At 49.6% G+C, this 17,782-nt stretch overlaps 1 protein-coding gene across 3 annotated transcripts in view; it reads right to left on the bottom strand.

The window, feature by feature from the left end:
• Window positions 1–2,185: 2,185 nt before the first annotated feature.
• CACNB3 (calcium voltage-gated channel auxiliary subunit beta 3) overlaps window positions 2,186–17,782 on the bottom strand; it is a 37,829-nt gene continuing 22,232 nt past the window's right edge. For all 3 annotated transcript variants that reach the window (XM_083427713.1, XM_083427712.1, XM_083427711.1), the window contains exons 4-13: window positions 16,436–16,551; window positions 14,906–14,958; window positions 12,436–12,455; window positions 11,337–11,417; window positions 11,057–11,115; window positions 10,834–10,943; window positions 8,583–8,734; window positions 6,743–6,838; window positions 5,938–6,096; window positions 2,186–5,343 (exon numbers count right to left, since the gene is read on the bottom strand). In XM_083427713.1, the coding sequence (XP_083283839.1) occupies window positions 5,029–5,343; window positions 5,938–6,096; window positions 6,743–6,838; window positions 8,583–8,734; window positions 10,834–10,943; window positions 11,057–11,115; window positions 11,337–11,417; window positions 12,436–12,455; window positions 14,906–14,958; window positions 16,436–16,551 (1,161 nt within the window). In that variant the 3' untranslated portion in view covers window positions 2,186–5,028. The remainder of the gene's footprint in view (window positions 5,344–5,937; window positions 6,097–6,742; window positions 6,839–8,582; window positions 8,735–10,833; window positions 10,944–11,056; window positions 11,116–11,336; window positions 11,418–12,435; window positions 12,456–14,905; window positions 14,959–16,435; window positions 16,552–17,782) is intronic.

The raw sequence follows: 17,782 nt of genomic DNA, 5'->3' as shown, positions 1-17,782 counted from the left end.
AAAGTGCACAAGTAGAAGTTTGAAGAGAAGTGGGACCTCATTTGTGTTGCCGTAAAAGTGAACCATTTGCAGACACCATGAGGCACATGTATTTTTGCAAGCAAGTAGCTCTATGTCCAGTGAGCTGCAGCCCTGCACTCCTGTTGCAACCCAGTGGTGGTTGTTTTTGGCAAGAGTGCCCCAAATAAAATTCAGCATACAGTGGTACCTCTGGTTGCGAATGGGATCTGTTCCGGAGCCTCGTTCGCAACCTGAGCAGAACGCAACCCGCTGGTGCGCAGGTCGCGATTCACCGCTTCTGCACATGCGTGTGACGTCATTTTGAGCATCTGCGCAAGCGGCGAAACCCGGAAGCAACCCATTCCAGTACTTCCAGGTTGCCGTGGGACACAACCTGAAAAGATTTAACCCGAAGCGTCTTTAACCCGAGATATGACTGTAATGTGACTGGACAGCACCCCATTCAGTTTGTGTAGCTTTGGGGTGACTTTACCTTTGTTTGCTGGCCTGCTCAGCACTGGATAAGGCAAGAGCTGCATGTTGAAAAGCTCTCTTACTCTGCTGCAACTGGAACAAGTGATGCAATATTGCATAATCTGAAATGTAAATTAAGTGCCCAGGGCAAAGAGTATGGATTTTCCACCAATAAATTTGCATTTCCACCAGGAATTGCGATAATGCAGAGATGAAGACATTTATGGTAGAAAGCTGCAGTGCTGAGTTCACTAACTAGAGAGTCTGGTTCATTGAAAGCAGGAAGGCCTGTCTTACCGATGCTTAGGACTGTACCACGTGGACTTTGAGGACAGTGTGTTATTGAACCATCTTTGTTCTCTGGGACTGGGTAGCCACTTCCACAGCTTCATTTGCATATCTGCAGACTAAATTCTTCAAATGTGCTCTTTAAAAGACTTTTTGAAAGAGTCTCCGCAGCAGGAGCTGGAATGCAGAGTCCTGAGTGTGAGCACGGGGGGGGGGGGTTTGCAGGGGTGGGTAGGAGAGAAGGTACTTCATGTGATTGTTTATTGTGAGGGGAACTAAATGATTACACAAATTCTCCTTTTGCTCCTGGTATACATCTCTGAAAACCAGGACACACATACATTGGAAGCAAAAGTGACATGCAGCCATTCACATACCTTGCTTTGCTTGTTTAACCCAGTAGGAGTATTAACACCTGAAATGCGAAAGGACTCTTGATATGCAGACTCAAACCTTCCTTTGGCTAAAGTGCACTTTGTGCTGTGCTTCAGGTAGTGCTGACGGAGGGCAGGGTGTATGCTGCTGAATTGGTAGGCTCCAATTTAAGGCTTGGTGGGAAATGCACATTGAATTATCAGCACACGTGTCAAATGTCAACATCCTTCCTCACCTGCCCGGCTTTTTCACAAGTGACAATCGCTTAATGTGTGTGTGTGGCCTTGTCAAGTCCAGCCACAGCCAACTGAACTTCTTTGGGCTGCAGCTATGCTCTTGAGATTTTCCATTTGATTTATGTGTTTTTCTATACCACATTAACTGCCATAGATTCCCTTAAGGAATCCTTAGGAACTATGGTTTTGTGTGGCACAGCAGAGAGCCTTAGTTGCAGGGAGAGGAACACTTTTTGTCCTGAGAGCCACATGCACTTCTGTGCAGGCTTCCTGGGCAGCGTGTTGGTGGTGGGTGGTGGGGCAGAAGTAAAAAATGTGTGATGCAACAGATGCAATTTCCCCCCTTGTATGGCAGGCTATGTTCCTGCTCCACAAAAACCCACAGGCGTGTCTCTATTCAGGCAAGCGAGTGGCATCGTTGCAATTCAAAGACACATTCCAGTCTGGCAATGTCCAGCCTGGCAAAAGCAACTCGGGCTGGGTGCCTAGGGAGAGTCCTGAGGCCTGTGAAAGGCTTGCATTTGCCTCCTGGGTCTGAGGTTTACCCCCACCCTCTGCTGTCCTAGGCTCTGCCTCAAAGAACTAAACAATGCGACAAAGCTGTTAAGCCTCTTTGAAGGTTTTTGCAAGAAGTATTGTGTTTGTGTGTCAACACTGAACACACCTAACCCAGTTCACAGCAGGCCCCACCCACGTTGCCTTTAAGAGTGCATAAACCATACAAAACATTAATTTCTGCTCACTGATTACCCACTGAGCGCCACTGTTCTTTACCCATCATATTCCATTTAAAAAAAGACAGACCAGCCATGTTTTATAAACAGCAAACGCTTGTTGTTTCAAACCGCTTACAAGTTGTCAGGGAAATAAGTGCTCTCTACAAAAGAATAGTAACAAAGCTCTTGCCATGGCCGACTGACCGGCAATTGCAGGGACAGAACCCGGATATCCCTGGCCCCTGGAGCCGCCTCAGTTCCTCCGGCCAGCCCAGGGCGTAGGACACACACTCGAAACAACTCCCCGATGGTAGCATGCAGTATTTACAGGCTGATTTCTGATAGGTGTGTACGTGGTTTTTAAAGGCAGGGAGCTGCCATCCACTGCCCAGTGAAGTGCTGGAGGAGCCTGGAGCAAGGGGCGAAGGCAGGTCAGCTGGGCCTTTGGGGTAGGAAGGGGGCTTGTGCATGAGATAGGAAGCAGGAAATGCTGGGGTGGGGTTGGCTCTAGCCCTATGCCTCCCTCCTCAAAACACAATCTGCGAGTGATGCAGGGGGGCATCACTGCCAAGCAGCAACGCTGGCTGGTACTCGCCCACCCCTCCCAGACAGACTATGGAAGATCAAGGCCTCATGCAATTATAGCAGAGAACTCCAGGGAGGGTGAAGAAGAAGAAGAATAAAAAATTATCACATTGTGGCTTTACAAGTGATTGTTATCCCACCAGCTCCTCGACAGAGGAGGAGTGGCTGTGCACTGAAAGGAGACGAAGAGTCTCTGTGAGGGGAAAAGTGCAGACGCCTGGACTGTGGCTCTAAGGAGATGCATTGCTCGTTCGTTACAGGCTTCTCTTCTGTGCCAGGGAAAAAGTTGAATATTATATCCCCTGGTCTCCGGAGGCTGCAACTTTTTCAACAACAGAACGGTGGAAAAGGAGTGCTTCATCTTTTCTCCATTGCCTGTTCCCTACTCAAAATTGTACTCTCCTCCCACCGAAAAACATGCTTCCTCCACCTGCCCCCTCCACCCATCTCCTGTGGATCTGGAACCCCCATCACTGCAAAAGCATTTTTAGTGCAGCCAATTTGCAAATGATTGTGCATACCTGCTGCTCCCCTATCCAAAATCATACCCTCCCAAATCTGCTTTAAATATATATATATCTGAAGTGCAGTAGGATTGCAACTTGCACACATTTAACTTGCACGATCGCAGCTTTATGCACTTGGCAGCTGGCCAGCTGATATCGTACAAATTAAACGCACAAAAGGCAGAAAATGCTTTTAAGCTCTCAGACTTTCTCAGTGGGTTCTGAGAAGGTCTTGGGAGATCCTGGAGAGCCCCACAAGATCTCTCACCGTTTCCTGAAGGTAAAATTGCTTGCGTGATGGCGTTTCCAGGGGGTTGATTTGACGAGACACAATTTCGGCTTTATGTGCTACCCCCTGGAAATTAACCCGTGTGCAAGACATGATTCTACCATATCAGGACTTTATTACACATGTTTGTGTAAAATGTGCAGTTTACCTCTCAGGTTCCTAGGAATTAGGAGGGCTTCCACTTCACAGAAGCCAAACTGGGACAGAAGAAGAGGAAGGAATTTGGGGCAGTTCTTACGGTTACTTTGGAGCACGACTTCGCTCATTGCGGCATCAAATCTCATGATGCTCACAGGAGCAATGCCAGGCAAAGGCCACGTAGGGCTCTCCTATTGGCCTTTGCCACGCCTGTGAGTGATGATGCTGAAAAAACAAGCACCCCCACTTAACAGGAGAATATCTCCAGGTGTAAAAGCCGCTGTGGGGTGGCCTCTATGACTGCATGTGGATGCTGTCTGACATTTCACAACCCATCATTCACCTCTTGGATTATGTCACATTTTCCCACTGCCATGAATGGAAGGGGAGGAAAAGATGGAAGAACTGTTTCTAGACTGCTACTTTAAGCTACAGGTAAGGGAACCACATTGTTGAATACATGTATCTCCCTGCATACAGAAACGAAACATGAAGAAGAAGCATCATAATCTAGCCTTCTCCACACTAATTTTCTATATGAGGGAAATTCCTTTCCAATATGTTTAACTATGCAGTTCTTCTACCCCTGCAACTTGAAGTGGTTCAGCCCAGGGGACAGTTAGACCCCCCCCAACTGCTTCATATGGCTGTGTGTGATGCATCAAAGCACCTGCACAAACAGTCACCAATGCCACAAAGCTCACGTGTCATGACTTCACCCACTGCAACTGCAAATCTGAAAATCTACTTGCAGACCACACCCATTCCCACAGCAGACATTCACGTTCCTCAGCAACCCCAATCGTATTACTTCTGAACTGGCCTACAGCAAAGCATGAGAACGACGCCCAAGTCCTTTCAGCAAAAGCCCACAATCTTGTCTCTCCGCTTGTAATCCATCTACTCCGTCTTACCAGGAAAACCGATCCTGGTGTTGCTCCCTGCTAAGCCTCCTTTGTCCTAACAGTAGCCCTGCTCACCTGGAGTCAGAAAAAGAGAATCGCAGCCCTTTCTCCACCCCCTTTTGTGTGCGCACACACGCAATTGCCTCTCTCCTGGAGATACCCGAAGCCCAAATCCCTCCCCCAAAAAAACAATGGACCTGGGATGAGAAGCTACCAATGGAATTTACCCTGCAAGGACGTTATTGTGGCCCTCATTAACCCAAAGCAAAGGTGAGCGAGAGATTCCACCCGTCCGGGGTCTAGGAATCAGGCAGCTGTGGCTGTGTCTGGGGTTCCATGGATAGCACCTGTATACCAGGGCAGGACCTGTATACTGTGGGGCTGAGCTGGGAGGGGAGGAAGAGAGGAAGGCTTAATACCAGGCAATTGTCGTGACTCGGGAGGAGAAGGAGGCCTTATCCCGTTTCCCTAGCTGCCTGGCCCAGGGAGGGTCGGGAGGTGCCTGGCCAGGAGGCCTCAGTAGCTGTCCTTAGCCCAGGGCCGGTTGCGCTGCCAGTTCCTCTCGTTGTGGTTGTGCTCTGTCTCACGCTCCAGGAGGCGGTCCTGGGAGTCGTGGCCGTTGGTGCTGTGGAGGCCGCTGTTGTGGTTGCGGTGAGGCTGGTACAGGTCAGTGTAGGCATCCAAGTACTCTTCCTCCAGGTGCCGGGAGCTGCGCTGAGAGGCCGCCGTCCAAGTCTTGCGGGAGGCGTCGCTCGCCTCGTCCGACTGCATCAGGCTGTCGTGCTCCACCGGGGAGCGTTCGTTGCCGCGCTCGCCCAGCGAGGCCTGGTTCTGGAGTGGGGAACCGTAAAGTGGGTCACAAAAAGCACCCAGGGACACAGCGCCATCTGGGGGCGCATAGCGCGTCTGGGCAGGGCCCATGAGACAGTCCCTCACACTTAAATCCCATTGAAACAATTCAAACTAAAAATGGCAACCCTGAGCCAACGTACCAGGACGCAATTCCCACTGGGTATGGAATTGTGTTATAATAATAATAATAATAATAATAATAATAATAATAATAATAATAATTTATTTATACCCCGCCCATCTGGCTGGGTTTCCCCAGCCACTCTGGGCAGCTTCCAACTGAATATTAAAAACAGTACAGCATCAGACATTAAAAACTTCCCTAAAGAGGGCTGCCTTCAGTTGTCTTTTAAAAGTAAAATAGTTGTTTATTGAACATCTCGCACAGCTAGTTTTAGTGGCACTTAAGGGTGACTTATTTTATTTGGCCTGGGTTGAGGCTTCTGCACTAACCTGCCCCCTCCCAGAAGTTTTTCTCATCAGAATCAACAGTCAGAGATTATGGGACTTGCAGTCCCAACACTGGAGGACCACAGCTCCCTGCCCCTGCCCCAATTGTTAGGTTATTTGTACCTGCAGGCCTGGAATGGCAGTTGAAGGTGTGGTGAGGTTTTGGCCGCCGGCAGCATGCGCAGGGTGGTGAGTTGCCCGCCAGTATACTTCCAGGTAGTCTGCCAGGTGTTCGCAAGCATCCTCCAGCTGGTTCTCGTCCAGGATCACATCAAAGAGTTCCTTGGGGGAAAGGGATGAGGCGCAAGGGTGAGAAGAGGGAGGGAAAGGGATCCGTTCCTCAGAGACCCAGGCACAGAGGGCAGGGCAGGGCAGAAGATGAGGCTTGTAGTGTTGCGTGGAGAACGTAAGCAAGTACTGGGCGGCCTGTCATGGTGTATAGCAGAGGCACAGAAGTGCCACCATCAGCTCCAACCTTTAAATGTTTCCCCCCAAATTTGAGGATGGGGGACTGCAATCTTAAGGTTGTCTGTTAAATGAGGCAGGAGCACTTCTTAATTTCTAGACGAAAAAGCTCTGCAAAGGAATCTCTGCCACTTGTCCTGGAAGGATGTTCCTGAATTCTAAACACATAAGGCGAGATTGCTCAGGGGCATGGGAAAGGCGCTCTGCACATGCTCAAAGGCACGTTTTACCATATGAGACGACTTCACATCAGTTTCTTAAAAGACAGAGTGTGGCCATCGATGGCGAAAGCACTTGCCGGGGGTTCCTTCTGCCATTAAGAGCAGAACCAGGAGGTGCTGAGTGGAGGAAGTCAAGTTACAGGAGGCACAGAAGGAAAGTGAAGAGCCAGACAGAGCCCAGGGCAAGGCAGAGGCATGTCACACACAGAGAGACAGACAGACAGACAGACAGAAAAACTCACTGGAGGACACTGCACAAGCTTGTCAGCTGCCATCATCTGCACGTTGAGATGCTTCACTTGTGATTTCCCTCTGGATTTGATAAGCCTCTGCAGCACCTTCCAGAAAAAAATAAAATTAGAAGAGGGCACAGCTACAGAGCTGGAAGGCTCCCAGCAGGCCACCTAAAGCGGGCGGGAGGGGTGCATTGGCTGAGATGCCTGAGCTGTGAAGCAGAATTTACTATGAAACTCTCACATGGTCTCTCTCAGCCTCCTCCCTCCACCTCTGCAGCTCCTAAAACTTATGAAGCCACCGACTGGCAGAGCCATGGGGCTAGAAGAGGCAGCAGGGAAGCCCAGGCTTTGAGAGGGCATCATTGCAGATAATTAGTACCTCCTCTTTACAGCGTTGCTTCGGAGAAGGGGGTGTGCAGGAAGCTGCCTTATATTGAGCCAGACCACTGGTCCATCTAACTCAGTATTGTCTACACTGACTGGCAGCAGATCTCCAGCGTTTCAGACAGGGAGATGTGTGGAATTGAACCAGGAACCTTCTGCATGCAGAGCAGCTGCTCTCCCACTGAGCTATGACCCTTCCTGTAATCCTAAATCCTAAATGGCTTATGGGAGTACCATTAATCCCACACACTCTCATGGGAAGACTGCATGCTACATGGGTCACCTGACACTGACATTTTCAATGAGAAAGTTCCCGCTGTTGCCACGGCCACCCAACAACTGAACCTCATATGGGGAAAAAAGAAAACACCAGGAAATCCAAGCACACATTTCCCACGTACTATTGCTGCCGTCCCCCACAGCACGAAGCTCGACCTGGGCAACCAGCTTGGTTAAAGAGAAGACCTTCTGTGTATAGTAAAGGTAAAAGGGTTGTGCGCCGGTGTGGAAAGTGAGCCAACCTTGTGTTTTTCTTTGGCCCAGCAGCTGGAATTAGAGTGGCCAGGTCTTCACTCAGAGACCTCCCCTGTATCTTCAAATATCCAGAGTAAGAGAGCAGCAACTTTCTCTCCTCACCTGCCACCAGGAGTGGACTTTGGTAATATGGCGTCCTGTGTGAGGAGAAAATGTGGTGCCCCCACCTCAAGTTTCTTATTTTCACAATAATTCCTTTTGGTACTTTGAGTAGGTACCAGTAAAAATATAGGTATATTAATGATGATGATGATAATTTTGCACCCCTCAGTTCAGCGCCCTGTGTGGGGGAACCAGCCACACAGCCTTAAATCGAGTGCTGCTGCCACTTCACTGCCCAGTTCCCCCGCTGGCACCTGTTGGGCAGCACACCTGGATTCCTTCTCAACAACATGCAGAGTCAGAGTTGGGTTTCAAGGTAACTGGGTGCAGCAGTGGTGAATCTCTGGGTTGCAATCTGGCTGTCCTAGCGGAAACCAAACCCTGAGCTGAAATGCTAACTTTGCAAAGTGGGGATTTCAGGGAGGGGGTATATATAACTCTTTTGGTAAGGTTTTAAAACAGGACCGTGGGACCTGCTGTCCTCCAAACATTGCTGGACCTGAGCTCCCATCAGCTCCAGCCAGCATGCCCAATAGTCAGGGATGGGGGGAGCATAATATTCGACAACCGGGGGGCCCTAAGCGCCTATCCCTGTTCTGAACATGGTCCTGCCCATTCAGGAAAACGTGGGGTGGGCATAAATTAAACTAAGCAGAAACCAGCTTACCTAGTGAGCTGGGGAACAGCCTAGAGACGGGAGGAATCCATCTCCCACTGCAAAACTAGGGGATAGCAGTAAACACAGCTGGGAGAGCTGAAAGGGCTTCAGAAAAACTGAGAATGATTCAGAGGAATCCCCTGAGGAGCCTTTTCCTCCCCTGCTTACCTTTGGGGAAGAGACCTTGACGTAGACGATGATTGGGGCCAGCGAAGTTTTGGCCAGTTGTGCTGGGTGGTTGATGGTGTCCGCATCCAACACAACCAGCTGCAGCGACTTGGCCAGTTCAAAAATCCGCTCGATCTCGCTCTGGACTTCAGCTGCGAAGGAAGCAGAAGGACAGTTGGCTGGTTGCCCCTTTGAATAGGCAGGAAAGAAGGCTGTGTCTGCCTCCTGCCTCAGGCATCTCTCTGGCATCCACACACACCTGCCTCCCTGGAGTCTCACCTCCACAGCTCCTCACCCACCTTTGAAACTACAGTTTTTACTGTAGGCTGGAAGAACTACTTGTGGTGAGCTTCCTTCTGGTTTCTAAAAGGATTTATAATTGCCTGTTCAGGTCTCTAGACCCTAAGTGTCTGGGATGTAGCATTGGTGAAAGTTTCAGTTAGGATAGCAGGATAGCAGGACAGGTTCAGAGGACACAGCTCTGTCCTCTCATCATTTGGGCACCGTCACAGCAGTATCTCCTGCCTCAGCCAGCTTCCTCACTCTGCCCAATGGCAGGGTCCTTCTCTGGGTGCAGCGCAGGGCAGGAGCTTGTGGCCCTACAGATGATGGGAGTCAATCACATGTAATCCTAGCTGGGAGTAAATCCCATTAAACTCAGAAGACAGAGCTTCTGAGTAGACAAGTATAGGACTGCCCTGTAAGGGACAGGGAGCTACACTCCAGAACTTCCTTATTTCAAATCCTCCAATCTGCCAAGGACTAATCAGGTGACATTGGGAAGGTTTGCTACTTTCTCCCAGCCTTTATCTGCACTTTGATTGACCTATCCTACAGGGGTTTTGCAAGGAGTACAAGGTAACACATCTGAAGCGTTTTGGACATTTGAAAGCACTATATAAATGCATGGTTCATTCATTATTATATTGTCCCACTATTACTTCTAGCCAAGCAAATTGTGCAGGTTTTTTTATGCAATACAATGCCCTGCAAAACCTGTTTTCCAGAAGTGAAAATGAAATAAATAACTATCCCACTTAGAAACCAGTTTCTAAAAGAATAATTGTCCCTTTTCAGACTTGGTGGGTCTTTGAGATTATTATTACCCTTCCCTGTAAGCTTGGGAAATGAGCAGGAACCCATTCTGAAAATGCTGTGAGAGGTATATAAATAACAACAGTGTGTTGCCTCCTGCAGGAAGCGGTGAAATGCAAGACACCGGGTACATTCAAGGAGAATGAGGAGGCTGCTTCAGGTGAACTGACAGGATCCAGTTTTATAGTACAATGTCAACGTAAGGAGGAAAAAAACACCTTTAATTCTGCTAATGTTACTCATTTTTACAGGGTGACACTGAGATGCAGCCACATGACGCTTTCGCACTGCGTCTGCATTCTGCGCATTCCCACATGTGCAACTATAACTGCACAGATATCGTGCAAGAAAACAGCATTAGGGCACTTCACTCAATTGTGCCGTCTATTACTTTTCAACCCACATGAAACTGTATGTTTACAAGAACAGATAATCTAGCTCAGTACCGTCTGCATTGACTGACAGTGGCTCTCCAGGGTTTCAGACAAGCAGATACCGTATTTTTCGCTCTATAGGACGCACTTTTTCCCCTCCAAAAATGAAGGGGAAATGTGTGTGCATCCTATGGAGCGAATGCAGGCTCCTTGGCTTCAGCGATAGCAACACGAAGCCTCCGAAGCGCAGAGGAAGAGCTCCCCCCGCGCTCCGGAGGCTTAGCGTTGCTTTCACTGAAGCCGCCTGAAGCCCCCGGAGCGCAGGGAACTCCCACTGTGCTCAGGAGGCTTCAGGCAGCTATCTGCAAGTCTTCGGAGAGCAGCAGGAGTTCCCGCCGCACTCTGAAGGCTTGCGGATAGCCGCCTGAAGCCTGGAGAGCGAGAGGGGTCGGTGCACACCTATCCCTCTTGCTCTCCAGGCTTCGCTTCGCTGGAGAGGCGCTGCACAGTTTCCCCTCTTTGCGCAGCGCCCCTTCAGCGAAGCGGGACAAGAAATGGAAGGGGCTCTGTTTCTTCTGCCCCTTCACTGAAGGGGCGCTGAACAGAGAGGGGGAGAATTTTTCCCCCCCTGTTCTCCCCCTCCTATGGTCCGGTGCGTCCTATGGTCCGGTGTGTCCTATATAGCAAAAAATACGGTAATTCTTAGCCCCACCTGGAGATGCCAGGGGTTGATGCCTGGAGCATCAACTCCCGTTGACCTTGTGGGACCTGCTGGGACTCACCGATACTGGACCGGGTAGTGGATCGCTCAATGATGGCCCGCTTGCCTGGGTTGTTCAGCACTGAGCGCTTGGCCAGTGACAAGTCAGCTGTGACCCGTGTGATGGAGATTCTGAAAGACAGGATGACAGGCGGCAAGACCATTACCCAACACTCGCTAGCGGCACGGGAACCAGGCAACAGGTGGGGGTTGAAATTGCTCTTCATTTCAGAATAGTGCCTTACCTGCCATCGAATCTGTGCTTGAGAAAGTCAAAGAGGGCTTTCTGCATCATGTCTGTCACCTGAAAAAAAAAAGGACAGAGGGCAATAGGGCAGCGGTGCTGGTCAAATGACTACCACAGCCAGGAATTTTTGTGTGACATGGGAGCTATTTTGTGCTTTTAGGAATATATGAGTACTGGCAGCTCGTCTTCCCCCCTCCCCCACCAAAAATGCACTGGCTACAGCCATATTTCAGAATGTGGGTTTGGGGCAGAGTTTTGTCCCTTCCACGTTCCCATACCTCATATCCTTTCAGGGATGGCCCCACCAGCACCACCGGCCTCATGGAGGGCACGACATCGTAAGGTGGGATGTGCTCTGTCTGTAAAAAGGAGGGTGTGTCACAAAACGGCTTTTCCCTTCCTCTGCAGCCCAGAAAGTAGGAGAAAGGAGAGCAGTAATGACAAAGTGGGGGCTCTCTCCATTTCAACCGGAAACGCATATACACAATCCCGATGGATGATGAGGTATCAGATACCACCCCTATATCCCCTTTGCTTTGCTACAATATCATATCAGTATCAACAAGCTACGAACTCCTTGCAACAGGAAATGGCCTCAGCTGCTCAGCCCCAGCCCCTCTTCTCTGCCCTACACTGCCACCTCCTACTGCGCCCACAGCAGCCACCCAAACCGCTACCTGTGGGCATTTTTCTGGGTGGCAGGGAGTAAAACACTGAGAGGGGAGAGCAAGCTAGTTTCTCACCAAAAAATGGGAAGAATAGAACCTGTACTCCCATCTTTTAAATGAAACCTGGGAATCAAGGAATTATGGCTAAACTAGGGTCATTAATTGTCCCCTCCTTCCTGTGGACACCCGGGCCACCAGCCTTCCCTTTCTCTCACATTTCTATGCTGAGCATGGGGAGGAAGCCCAATCAAAACTGATTAAAAAGCCTGCTGCCTTTGTATCCTGGTCTACATGGGGCAAAATGCCCCCCGGCACACATTGAGGTGGCCCTGTAAGGGGGGAAGACCCCCATCACTGCAGGCTGCTCCAGCCAAAGGCAGCTCCACCTCGAATGCCATTCTAGCATGAAATCCACTCTGTTCAAACTTAGGTGGCACACACACGTATGTGCAAAGCACATTCCGTGGGGGCCCCTCAAAGAATTCTGGGCACTGTAGTTTGTCAAGGATCGCTGGGAACTGTAACTCAGCGGTAAACTACAGTGCCCAGAATTCTCTGAGGGGGAAAATGTGTTTCGAATGTGGTTTAGAGGCATACTAGAAATGCAGCCTTCGACAGGATGGCCTCACAGTTCACCCCGTCTTCCGCTTGTAGAACTGGCTAGCAGGGAAAAGCACAGAAGAGGGTCAATCCAGCATTGAGTCCTTACCTGCTTTTGCTTCTGTTTGGCTTGTTGGGGGGAAAAGAAAATACGGGGTTGTCAACAGTGAAGTATCAGCAAATGAACAAGACTACACAGAGGACAAGGGGCCCTGCAGTTTAAGAGCTTTAATCCCTTGGGAGTTGGAATTAGGGTGGGTGATTGACTGCCTTCCTGTTTCCCCTTCTCCCCCAGCCTCACTCTCGCAAGGCATCTCTGGCCTCACTGTTGTGGCACCCCCTGAAGCACGGAACCCAGTGTGGCACCGGTTGTGCAACCCTGAAACAACCTCTGATTTGCCAAATCATGTGACAGGGCAGGCACAAAGCAAGCCTAGGCCAGGCATGGCCAAACTTGGCCCTCCAGCTGTTTGGGGACTACAACTCCCATCATCCCTAAATGATGAGAATTGTAGTCCCAAAACAGCTGGAGGGCCAAGTTTGGCCATCACTGGCCTAGCCCGAATGGGATACATTTGAAGTCAGCAGTGGCTTAGGCATGTATGACATTAAAAGCATTTAACATTTGCTGTTCAGGGCATTACATCCAACTGCAATTCTCTGTTCTTTCAGCTTCCAATGTGGTTGGCAACACTATCTATCTTTCCCCGCCTGCACTGAGAATCCGGTGCTCTTGTTTTACTTGGCATTATTTATTTATTGCATTTATTCATCACTTACTACATGTCTCAAAGCGACTTACAATGATAAAAGCACAAAAGAATACAAAAGTTAAAACACACCAAAAAGCTTAAAGAACATTGCTGACTAAAAGAAATTGCATAAAAAAGGACACCTCCCACTCCACCCTATTAAAAGATAGCCCCAATTCAGGCTAGGGGAATCATCACACCATATAAGCCCAATTCAAAGCTAAATGTCTGGATGAAGACGAATTTTATTTTTTAAAATTATTAAATTTGTATACTACCCTTCATCCGCAGATCTCAGGGCAGTTCCCAACATAAAAATAAAATATAAAAGCAGAAAATACATGATAAAAACCAGAACAAGAACCAACCAACCAGTAAGTCCCCCTCTTTGCCTGGCACCAAAAAAGCTGATAGTGATGTCACCAGGTACATCTCTCTAGGGAGAACATTCTACGGTCAAGGATCCACCACTGAGAAGGACCATTCTCCTGTTGCTGCCCTCTACACATCCCTCTGAGGGAGGGGGCACACAAATAAGGGCCTAGGCCAGGGGTCAGCAAAAATTTTAGCCATGGGCCAGTCCACTGTCCCTCAGACCTTGAGGTGGGCTGGAGAAGCGGCACTGGGGGGGGGGAGCTGGAAGAAGAGGCGAGGGGGGCAAGTAGTCCTCCTCCCAACCCCCAACCCCAGCCGCTGCGCTTATCTTCCCAAGGGCTGCCACCACCACCACTGCTACTTCTCGTGAGTAGGCAGAAGGAGCTTGTCTGCTCTGCTCTCTGGCGCATAGGAGCACCAGGGCAGTGGCGGAGGGGAGATGAGCGGCGCGAAAGGGCTGGCTCTGGAGAGGGGCTGCCCAGCCAGCTCAGCCCAGCCCCCTTCCTCCTCTAGGCAGGGCGGGGAGAAGCCAGGAGGAGGGAGGGAGGGAGGAGGCGCTGCCGCAGTGTGTGTGAGGGAGAGGGGGCAGGATGGAATGGCGCGGGGGGGGGGGGGGAATGGTGCAACCCGAACAAACAGAATCCCCATGCCGATCCACGGACGGTCCGTGGGCCGGATCCTGAAGGCAACTGGGCCTGATCTGGCCCCCGGGCCTTAGTTTGCCGACCCCTGGCCTGGGCTGACAAATGCAAGGTCTGGGTAGGTTCAGGCAGAGAGAGGCAGCTCTTCCGTTTTGGCACTGCCTGTCTAACCACCCCTCCAGCAATATCTTTGGTCTCTCTCTGTTTCTCAAGGGGGAGAAAGAGCTGGCATAGGTGAAATGCCTCTTCTACTACAATTTCTCAAGGAGCCACCCCCTTGCCACACGTGAAATTCTCAAGACAATAAAAAATCTTTTTGGCTCCAGCAGGTGGTGCAATTTAGAGTCTGGCTTCAGCACAGTTCATGTAGTCAGAAATTTTTCACCTGGCAAGTACCTTCACTTTTTGGTGCCTGCTAAAAACATTTATGTTTAGGCAAATCTACCCAAATATGTAGAATGCTGATACGTGTTTTAATCTGCTTTTAGCTTATTGTTGATTTTAATTATTTTCTTTTTGTAAATTTCTTTGAGGGTTTTTTCCCCCTCCAAACAAGTAGTATATCAAATTTAAGAAATAGATAAACCAAACCAGAATTGTTTCAAACAAAAGTGTGGGTGGGTGTTTTTGCTTTGCTTTTCTGCCTGCAAAAACATGCTAAGATTTCACCAGTCCTTTTCAAGCGTATCATTGCAGCCCTAAGGGCTAGGATCTTGCTTCTGGGGTTTAATAAAAGCTAAGGTTCTCAGGCGGTTGCATTCAGCTCTCCCACAGAAACACAGCAGACACCCAACCCTGTTTAAGGTTTTACCTAGTGATGGGGGAGGCGATCGCCTGTTGCTGATGGCGGGATTACCAGACTGCCTAATTGAGGAAGAAAAGAGAAAGTCAGAGAGAGAAATGTGGAGCTCAAGCTTGTGTGGGTGTGCTTGTTCCGAAGAGGAAAGCAAAGTCTGGAAGATTCAGCAGCTGCCTAAAGAAAGCACGCCCTCCCACAGTCCAGTTTTCTCAATGGAACAAAGGCCAGTGCTGTATACTGAAGGTGGCTCACAGGACCTAAGTTAGCATCTCATGCAGCTCTTCATTGATGCTGAACTTAGAATTAGCATCAGTGTCCCTGAACATGTACCGTATTTTTTGCTCTATGAGACTCACTTTTTCCCTCCTAAAAAGTAACGGGAAATGTGTGTGCGTCTGTCAGAGCTGGCTCCGGGTCCCAGCTCACCAAGGACCAACGCTAGCCGATCGTACAGTATCAAAGTCTTTATTGAAGAATAGTCTCCATTTACAAGTCTCAGCGTCCCAGCCCTACGTCTGGACTTTAGACCGGCGAAGCTCTGTCTGGATCTCCACCCCCTGTGCACCAGTTTAATACTCTAATCTTACTCCACCTCTTCCTTCTCTCCCTCTTCCTCTGGGTCTTACTACCCCCCGGGGTCTCATTCCTCCTGGACTCTTCCGACGCAGAGCTTGACCCCTCTGACTCCTCCCCCTCTCTTCGGCGGGCTTTAGGACCTGGCTCCCTACCCGGGCTGCCCACCTTGCCGCCCTCCTGTACATTTGAACTTGGCGCGCGCGCGCGTTTTACTTTCCGGATGACCGTTTCCTCGCTCCCTGACGAGGGTGTGGTCAGTCCTGCCTCACGTTCTCCCTCTGCCTGCGCGCTCCCTGATCCCGATGCCTTGGACTCCTCCCCCCTACTGCACTCTGGGGGGGACGCTGGCCCGGATTTCCAGCTGCTACTCTCTGAGTCCCCTCCTTCCCGAGGTGTCCCCCTGGGCACTCCCCTTGCCCTGACCATGGGGGCCCCTTTCTGTGAATCCTCCGAGTCACTGGAGAGACTCAGAGACCTCGGACTACTGTCGCCGCTGACATTTCCTTCCGACTCCTCCCCCTCGCTCTCCGTTTCTTCCCTCTCCTGTGACTCTGCTCCTGAACCCCTGACAGCGTCTTATGGAGCGAATGCAGGCTGCGCAGCTATCCCAGAAGCCAGAACAGCAAGAGGGATTGCTGCTTTCACTGCGCAGTGATCCCTCTTGCTGTTCTGGCTTCTGAGATTCAGAATTTTTTCCCCTGTTTTCCTCCAAAAACTAGGTGCGTCTTGTGGTCTGGTGCGTCTTATAGAGCGGAAAATACGGTATATTAAAAACCATGCACAGTATCACACAGTGGTTTGAGTTTAGCTACCAAAGAATTTAGATGGGGGGCGGAGGTACACTGTACTACTGCCAGTTTTACAACCTGCCTCCCACCACAGAAAAGCATCATACCCCTTTCTCTTCCTGGTGGGGCTGACTGAGCCAGAGCTATGTGCCATCCCACCCACTGAAGACCCTCTTACCTGGCTTTCTGCTCCTGCTTCAGCCGAATGGCCTCCAGCCGCTGTGGGCTGGGGATGAAAGCGATGTCTCCCCCCTCCTTCACTAGCCGCCCGATCCACCAGTCATTGCTGTACTTCTGCAGAGACATCATGGTAGAGGGCCAAGAATTATACTTAAGGCTTCACAGATCTGTAGGGCCATGGACCCTTTAAAGACACCTTCCTACCATATACAGTGGTACCTTGGGTTAAGAACTTAATTCGTTCTGGAGGTCTGTTCTTAACCTGAAACTGTTCTTAACCTGAAGCACCACTTTAGCTAATGGGGCCTCCTGCTGCCACTGGGCCGCCGGAGCACAATTTCTGTTCTCATCCTGAAGCAAAGTTCTTAAGCCGAGGTAATATTTCTGGGTTAGTGGAGTCTGTAACCTGAAGCGTATGTAACCTGAAGCATCTGTAACCTGAGGTACCACTGTATAGAAAAAGAGGGAGGGAATGAGAAGTATCTCTCACTTATTAAATTACTCATGTAAACAACTGACGTTAGAACTTACATATTTTTTACTATTTTTGAATCCTCAAGATGAGTAACAATATGTTAATTTTAAAAAACCAAAAACCAAGCCAAGATCTATAAATCTTGCAGTAGCTAAAGATCTGACCCTTCAGTACCAGAAGGCTATGGTCAGATTTCAAGTCACATATCAGATAGAAGAACCACTGGCTGTAGCAATCAGAGAATCGGCAGGATTTAATAGATGAGAAGCTAGCACTGTAGAGGAAGTGAGGAGCAGATGGAGCTCATTCACCTGGAAAGGCATCCCATCTAGGAGAAGGAAAACTCAAATTAAACCTTTGCCGCCTTGGGGGATATCTCTGGAAGAAGAAGAATAGTACCCTACACAAGTCCAGAGTGAAGTTCCTAAAATGCCCTGTGAGCCTCCCTCCGCCTTGCTGGTGCCGAATGTCTTGCTTTGCTTTCTGTTTGGACGACAGTGGGGGAGGACAGTCCTTGTCATCTGTGCAGCCCAGGACCACCATACAACACAATATGCATCAGGGAGGTCACTGCGGTGCTATTAACTTCGCCCCCCCCCCCCGAGGTTCACTGCGTTGTCTCCCAAGTCAGATAGATGCCAACAGAAACAGCACTAAATTCAATAGTATCCAATCTAAATTTGCCCCTCTGGTCCAGTATCCTGGACCACAGTGGCCATGTCAACTCTGATTTTGGCGCTAGTACACAATCATCAAGACTAGTAGCCATTATGCTCCATAAATTTGTCAAATTCCTTAAATTTAAAGATGTCCAATTTGACAGCCATCACTACATCTCTTGGCAGCAAATTCCATTGTTTAACTATGCGC

The sequence above is a fragment of the Podarcis tiliguerta genome, assembly GCF_965153285.1.
Source record: "Podarcis tiliguerta genome assembly, chromosome: 2".
Classification (NCBI taxonomy): Eukaryota; Metazoa; Chordata; class Lepidosauria; order Squamata; family Lacertidae; genus Podarcis; species Podarcis tiliguerta.
This window is presented reverse-complemented; position numbering and strand designations above follow the sequence as displayed.